The 8349-nt window shown below is 39.0% G+C and overlaps 2 protein-coding genes across 3 annotated transcripts in view; one reads left to right on the plus strand and one right to left on the minus strand.

Annotated features, from left to right (window-relative positions):
* The window catches only part of LOC107738509 (armadillo repeat-containing protein 8-like), a 20200-nt gene extending 15506 nt beyond the window's left edge, over positions 1-4694 (minus strand). The window contains exons 1-2 of the mRNA XM_016550263.1: positions 4614-4694; positions 2798-2874 (exon numbers count right to left, since the gene is read on the minus strand). Coding sequence (XP_016405749.1) covers positions 2798-2874; positions 4614-4661 — 125 coding nt within the window. The 5' untranslated portion in view covers positions 4662-4694. The remainder of the gene's footprint in view (positions 1-2797; positions 2875-4613) is intronic.
* A 975-nt stretch (positions 4695-5669) lies between these two features.
* The window catches only part of LOC107738510 (lariat debranching enzyme), an 8545-nt gene continuing 5865 nt past the window's right edge, over positions 5670-8349 (plus strand). For both annotated transcript variants that reach the window (XM_016550265.1, XM_016550264.1), the window contains exons 1-2: positions 5670-6036; positions 6254-6378. In XM_016550265.1, coding sequence (XP_016405751.1) covers positions 5840-6036; positions 6254-6378 — 322 coding nt within the window. In that variant the 5' untranslated portion in view covers positions 5670-5839. The remainder of the gene's footprint in view (positions 6037-6253; positions 6379-8349) is intronic.

Here is an 8349-nt window from a genome sequence, read left to right on the forward strand (position 1 = left end):
CTTACTGAAAATGCAAATTCATTCTCTGCCAGCAGGAGGTGCTTTAAAGCGGGAGAAACAGAGGTTTCCTCAGTAACGGCTGTACAGCGCTGAGCTCACAAACGCTGCTTTATCAGGCATATAACATGCAAGATGAAATGAAAATGACAGAGAATTTTCTAAAGATAGTCTTCCTTCAGAAATACAGTGATATAAAAACACCCGCGCCTCATTTTGATATTTAAACGTGCAGTACGTGCTCATGTTTACTCAACGAAGCCTTTTGGAAAATCGGTCAGTTTTGATATTGTGGGGAGTGCCACAAATAAATAAATGTATGGGAAACACATCCCACAGCACAATCACCTGAGCACAACTTCAGTCTACTCATCACCTTAACTTTAACTGCATTTGTAGCCGGCACCATAGCCAGACTGATAAACAAACACAGACTGGAAGTTAACTTCGGGCCAGGCACGTGCGCCCGATGAAACCGTCTAAAGCTTGAAGCATCAGAATCGGCATCGGTATCGGCCGATCACCATGACAAGAAATCGGTACTCAGTATCGGCTGCAAACATCCTGATCGGAGCATCCCTAATATAATGATAAACCTCAAAATTGAGCCTTTAGAAAAGGGATGAGTCAGAAGTATAAATAAACGGGGTTATGTGGGTGGATCTTTGCATTGGTCTGAACAAAAACTGCAGACTGTTTCAGATGCATAATATTTTCATTTGCTACAAGTAAGATACACAAGAATCACGTTCAACGCGGACACACAGACGGTTGTCGTGGTAATAAACACCGTAAACAGCAACCGCTCAAGTGTCTGCTCTTAATGCGCATCTTGCATATAAAAAGCATTTTAGGGGGTCCTTGGCTTTTTGGGGCCAAAGGCGGTCGCCGACCTTTGCTTAATGGGTAAGTCCGCCCCTGGTAGAGTTTAATAAAGTATATTTGGTATTGAGAAATGGTGTGTGTGTTCGTGACGATGATTTAAGTTACATTGCTTCAACATTAGATGGCGACAAGAGACTGTATTTATGAGCGAGTCAGCAGTCAATACTTTTATATTGAAAGAGACTGAAACAGGGGTGTAAACAAAATACAATTTTTGTTATTTTTACTTTCAACAACACCTTGTAAGACGTAAACAAATGCAGTGAGCAGCGCTGTCATCAGAAATCACCCTTAACAGATGAAAGGACAGCACGACAAAGATATCGCTTTCCTCAGTGGACATTCAAACAAATGTTTTATATATGAGATTGAGCTGAAGAATGAATGCTGTATCAGATGCAGGTAATCACACTTGCTCAGCCCATCTCTCTCTCATAATACTCTACTCTACACAATACAGTAATGCAATAAGCCTTCAATTAAGAAACTCAACGTTCCTTTACTACTTCTAAAGTGACATTTTCGAATTAGTAACAGGGGCTTGGGATCAGCTGTTAAACTGTCAAACTGAGATTTGAATCCGTTCCAGAAGGAAGTAATGTTTTTTTAAGACACTCCATTGTTGTTTCTTATTTATTTACATACTTGTGTCGATTTGGATTTGGATAAAGCATTAATGATGGCAGAAGCAAATTGTTATTCATCATAATTCTTAAAGCCACCAACCCAGAAAGAAACCAGCATTTCCTACTGATTATAACAACAGTATCAATGTTGCATCTCTGTGATTTCATCTTGCCAAAATGATTTTGATATGACTTTAAATCAGGATAAAAGCAAAAAACTTAAAGGGGTCATATGATGCGATTTCAAGTTTTCCTTTCTCTTTGGAGTGTTACAAGCTCTTGGTGCATAAATAAGATCTGTAAAGTTGCAAAGACTAAAGTCTCAAATCCAAAGAGATATTCTTTATAAAAGTTAAGAGTCAGCCACGCCTACCTAAAACGGCTCGTTCTAACACGCCCCCACATGTCTACGTCACTATGTGGAAATATTAGCATAATGCCGCCCAAATGTGCACGCAAAGAAAGAAGGCGTGGTTTCAGGAACAGCAGTAGTGTTGATGCAGCCATGTCAGGGAGACGAAGTGTGTTTCAGTGCAAAAGCAAAAGCACTTCATTTGGCCTTCCGGAAGTAGATGCAATTAGGAATCATTGGTTAAGATTTATTTACAACAGAACAGCACAACCCAGATGTTCGAATTTGTGCAACGCATTTTATGGACGACAGTTTTTTGAACCTAGAAGAGTACAAAGCTGGCAATGCACAAAGGCTATTTCAAAAAAAAAAAAAAAAGGGTCAATTCCGACTTTGCTATGACAATCTGGCGCTTCTGAATCAGCGACTGTAAGTATGTTTTGTTATTAGTTTAAGTATTTGCTATTGACTGTTCAAATGCGGAGTTTTGAGCAGCGCAGAGTAACACTTCTGTTACACCAAATACACCAAATAATGATCTTTAAATTAGCATCATATGACCCCTTTAATGTGTTAGTTGATGCCTGATCTGATGGAGGATCTGTATCTTTGGAAAAGTATGGCTGTGGCAGTCGGGAAACATCAAGCTAACAGTAACCAGAGCTGAAGCGCTGAGTTAAAAATAAAGATGAAGAGACCTGAGCCGCAGCTACCCAGATACACTCACATAAACACAGATACACTCACATAGGCTAAGTACAGCACCTCACAGCGTCTTACATGATACAAAATAAAAAATAAATAACGCACATATGCTAAGGACTAAATTTCCTATGGTGACAGCCTAATCTTTAGCACTCAGAAAAGTGAGCATGGTGAACTATAACACAGAGCAGAGCGCTCACACACAAGGAAGGACACATGGTTGTTTACTCACATGACTCCCTGCAGCACGTTCTGTGGGTCGGGGTCAAAAAGCCGGTCAACATAGTGGCGACTCGTGGCTGTGACTTCCTGCATAGTGACAAATGACAGCACAAAGTCATCTCATCTGAGGCATCACAACACCCTCAGTCTTGCCCCATAGCCTCCTTGGCTCACAGGGTCACAATACTTTGGTCTGTTTACCCTTACAGTTGCCAGCTGTTGGTGGAAGACTCTAGAAGGAGATTTCCCATCTCCTCAAACACTGCAGCTCACTTGCACAGGCAGAGGTGACAATTTCAGGCCAGAGAAAAGTGGGAATGACGGCCACCCCAAACATACCAAGGCATATATGCAATCAGTTGGCACTGCTATAAATGTCACTTCATGCTATAAAACATCACATCCACACATGTACTCTACAATTTCATAACATAATGTAACATAATGGTGTTTCGCTGTACCAACCTAACCTGTTCTGGCACAAATTAGTTTCTAACAGACTTAAACAAGGTATTTGAATAATTTGGGATAATTTTTTTAATTACAGTATTACATGTCTCTATGATTACCCAGCCCTAAATAATTATTCAGCGGTCAGTTTAGACATCATTACATGGAAAAAGAATCAAGTTGAAATTCTTGCAACATGACTAATTAACATTTATTTGACATACTGAAATAAGATCTCTATGGAATCCAGTGCTAAACTAGTCTTGTATCATAGGTTATTCTCACTATGGTGCAATTCATATACTAACAGATATAAGCTTATAGACAAGCATATGTAGTACTAGTATATATTATATATTTTTTTAATAAAAAAAATAGCACAGTTACAACATCCTTACATCTTAGTCCTCATGTTCTGTTTGGGATCTAAAAGACGTTCAAGACCCTTTTACAGTTCAAAACACATAATTAATATTTAATTCATTTTAAGACAGCGCATCACAATTTTACAAACAACAAAACTAAACAAAAATTCGTACTGATTAAAAAAATGATAGTCTCAGAAAAAAAAGAGTCTCAGAAACCTCTTTGAAATAAATGTGATAAATTGACTTTAGAGAGAAACAGTGTTAATATATGTGATAAAAATTAACTTTTCTGAAAAGAGCTTATCATACAACAAAGGGTTAAAGCTTATTCAATATCAAAAAACAATATCACTCTACTGGGTTGATTAGATCAGAGGATCACATTCAAAGTATGTGAAGGATCAGAATTTAGAATTTAGCCTTCATGTTCGGTTAATTATCTTTAACCGAACATGAAGGCTAAATTCGGAATGATGTCCCCAACAAAAAAAGCATCATGTTAATGTTTTTTTTTTTATATATACTACCATTTAAAGTACTACGTGAATACCGGGACAGATGAGATTGGTAATCATCCAGTAACATGCAATACCATCAGAGTATACAACATCATCTGACAGCATCACTGCACCTGAGCTCCACCACAGTGAAAGCAGATCAACATGTGTTAAAACACACAGGACAGAACTACAGGGCTGTCAAAAGGGGGGCGTTACCACCACATTAGCCCATCAGATCATCATTTAACCGCTTCATCAGAGAATATCAAGCAGGTTTGATTTTGTTTTTGGAGCCCCAGCTCTAAATAGAGACTGTAAACTAAATACAACTTTGATTTGACAGCTCTGAGCACATACAGAAGCCGAATAAACACACAGCCAGTCATCAAAAACCACATCGCTTAATTTAAGATCAATCGCTAAATTCTATCTAATGTGTCTAATGTATATCTGAGTGATCCTGAAGTGAAAATGTGAGGTTTTAATGGGTATAATCAAAGAGACTCACAGATAACACGCTGATGCGTAAGGGGGCCTCCAGCAGGCACGCCATCATTCACTCAGCGGAACATTCACAGCGGCACTTTCCACACAAACACAGCTCAGCTAGCGGAGTATTTACAGCAGCACTTTCTCCACAAGCTTGATTCAGCAGAACATGCAGTGCAGCACTTTCCACACCACTTAATCCTATTTAATTATTATTATTTGCTTATATTTGCTTTTTTTTTAAATCAACGAATTAAATTAAATGTAAAATTAAAAAGAAATGTATAATTTAAAGAGTAATAACTATTGCTCATTACTCACATATTATTTATTATATATTACTTATTTTTAAATTTTAAAAAATGAGAAAAAAAGAGAAGCATCTTACAGCTGACATTTGCGCACCAAAAATCATATGTTTTTTCCCATTAACGAATTTCACATTTTGGTACCTTGACATAAAAATTATCATCCGATGCAGCATTCTCTTTTAAGTGATTGGAGAAATCGTTTGTTTATTAATCATAAGGGATTTGATTGGTCCTTCCCGAATATCGCTAAGAAAAATAACATGCACCACGTGACAAAGCGTATTGCTACTGGCTGCTATTTCCACACTGGTATTTCAGTTTCAAATTCAGAGTTCTTTGATTCTTCTTCATTATTTGCCAAATTCAATACAACAAAAATGTATTGGTATGAATAGTAATACAAAGAAATGAAAAAGTAAAAACGAGGTATTTAACAGTAGAAAATTGTGAGTATTACATAAAAAAAGGTCCAAACAGACATTTGGTCAGTTCTGTCAGTTATTTTAGTTCATTCTTATACAAACAAAATCCTGCTAAATTTTGCATCGCTGTTTCATTATAAATTATATACATTCCATATACTATTAATTTGGACCTTGAGTCTGTAATAAAGATTGATTGATTGATTGATTGATTGATTATTAACGTACACACCGAATGCTGATCAAAGATTACTATTATTATTATTATTATTATTATTAAATGAAGAACTAATATAAATTACGCAAAGTGCGGATGAAGAATAAAAATGGATTTTGTGCACTGGTCACATGACCGTTCTGCGCATGTGCAGAGAGTAGCATGTGAGTGAGTGCAGAGAGGCAAAACGGCTATTGAAAGAATTATGTCAAAGATGTAAAGGTTTGACCTTCTGTGCGATGGGTAACGCGATTTGTCGTCTTTGAGTGTAAGGCTGTGAATTAGAGATACAAGGATGAAGGTGGCAGTAGAAGGCTGTTGTCATGGAGAGCTAGATAAAATCTATGAGAGCATCAGTTACCTGGAGAATAAAGAAGATGTGAAGGTGGATCTGCTGCTTTGCTGCGGAGACTTCCAGGCTGTCAGAAATGAAGGAGACATGAAGTGCATGGCGGTGCCTGCCAAATACAGACACATGCAAACTTTCTACAAGTAAGGAAACACCTGGTATTATTCAGTAGACAGATAACGTTATCTAATTAAATATTTGAATGAGAGTAATGTATTGTACTACAGAGACAGACTATACACAGTGATTGCATATTTATTTGAGAATTATTTGAAGTCAAATATATTTTAGTGAATTTTAAATAAACATTGCGTTGGTATTGGTCGATCATCGTTTCTCATGTCAATCGGTTTTCTCAAGGTACTACTCTGGTGAGAAAAAGGCTCCTGTCCTGACAATTTTCATTGGCGGAAACCATGAGGCATCAAACCACCTGCAGGAGCTACCATACGGAGGATGGGTGGCCCCCAACATCTATTACCTGGGTGAGATCTTTGGCTCATACTCACACATGCAAACTTTATTACTTTAAAGGGGACCTCGGATGCAAAATTCACTTTTACATGGTGTTTGCATATAATGTGTCTTAGCAGTGTGTGGACACAAACACCCTACAAGGATAAAAATCCATTCACTACTTTTTTAATCCCCAAAAAATCTGAACAGTCAGTTATCAAGCCGTTTTGATTTTCTGAGCAGTATGACGTCATACTGCTCAGGCCCCGCCTACAACCGCTGACGGACTGTCCCGTATTAGCATATTTCCCATAGATATGTATTAGGGCTGCACGATAAATCGCATGCGATATTTAACGCGCATCTTATCAGTAAAGCCGGTTCTGTAATCAGCGGTAAATCTCCATCACGTGCGTGCTTTCACATTGAGCAGCATTAACTACACAGAGCCGTTGTTCACTGACGAGCTGCGCAAAAAATCGCGCGAATATGAACGTGGTTTTGCGCAGCTCGTCAGATTACAGAACCGGCTTTCTGACAAGATGCGCATTAAATATCGCATGCGATTTATCGTGCAGCCCTAATATGTATATCTATGATATTTCCGCCCTCAGCCAGTTCTACACTGTCTGCAGGTGTTTTGTAGCTGGATGTAAAAGTGAATATAAGATCCACTGAGGACGCAGTGGATTAGTTTTGTTTTTGATGGTAATGCGCCACCGAATACACCTAAATTCATTATGTCTGCTTAAATCATTTTACTCCAGACTGCTTTCTGAACAATGTCTTGACAATTCAAGGCAGGTTTGCTAAAAAGTGAAAACTCAAGGATGCACCAGTACCTGCTGTTTGTGATTCAGCTGCACATCCTGAAGAAGTAACACTTTATATTTTTATGATTATTTGCAAATCGCCTCTGTGTGTGGCGGTACTTCCCCCGGGGGAAATCTATATATACAGTATACATATACCGATTCACATTTACAACTGCTCTGCATGTTTGCTGCGTAAAAACTTCAGTGGATTTCCACGTTGGTCTGAATGAAAACAGCTGACGGGCTGATTGAAAATGCTAATTCATTCTCTGCCAGCGGGAGGCGCTTTTGGAGCGGCAGAAATAGCAGTTTCTGGCTGTAATGGCTGTAAACAAAGCAGCGCTCTGCTCATAAACGCTACTTTACCAGACTTTATAGGAAAGATGAAATGAAAATGACATCGAAGCTTTTCTGAAGACAGATGGTCCCCTTCAAAGATACATTCATATAAAAACACCCGCATCGCATTTTGATTTTTAAACATGCAGACAGTGCTCATGTTCATTCAACAAAGTTTTTGGAAAATCCGCCCTGGGGGTGAGCAGAGCTCATTAGCATTTAAAGAGGCATGCACCAAAACGGGTCACTGTGAACAGAGCTGTTTTTGCCGGGGTAAAAAGGGTGTTGTTTTACGGTACATTCACACGGGGCGTCGGTGTCAATGCTTGACGGAGGGCGTGTCTGAAGCTTGGTGCTGACGAGATCGTCATCGTAACAACAGCAACATAGTCCAACAACATTGGACCGCAATTGGTTAGCGGCTGAGCTAGGCTATTTGCATAAGGCGATCTGATTGGCTGACGCCTCCGTTGGCGCTTTAAAAGTTGAGAAATGTTCAACTTCTGCCGCAAGCAACGCCAGTGACGTGACGCCGACGGACCCAAAATTCAGTTCGGCAACGCATGACATCACCCATTCAAAGTAAATGAGAAGCGTTAACGCTGACGCCCCATGTGAATGTACCCTTACATGACCACTGCGGAATTTTGACTAAAGTATGTTGCAGACATTTCATGAAGACCCTAAAGCAGTGATCCTCAAATCTGGCTCGCGAGATCCACTTTCCTGCAGAGTTTAGCTCTACCCTAATCAAACACACCTGAGTTTGCTAATCAATGTCTTCAGGATCATTAGAAAATCACAGGTAGGTTTGTTTGATTATAGGGTTGGAGCTAAACTCTGCAG

The sequence above is a fragment of the Sinocyclocheilus rhinocerous genome, unplaced genomic scaffold, assembly GCF_001515625.1.
Source record: "Sinocyclocheilus rhinocerous isolate Xijiao unplaced genomic scaffold, SAMN03320098_v1.1 scaffold1215, whole genome shotgun sequence".
NCBI lineage: Eukaryota > Metazoa > Chordata > Actinopteri > Cypriniformes > Cyprinidae > Sinocyclocheilus > Sinocyclocheilus rhinocerous.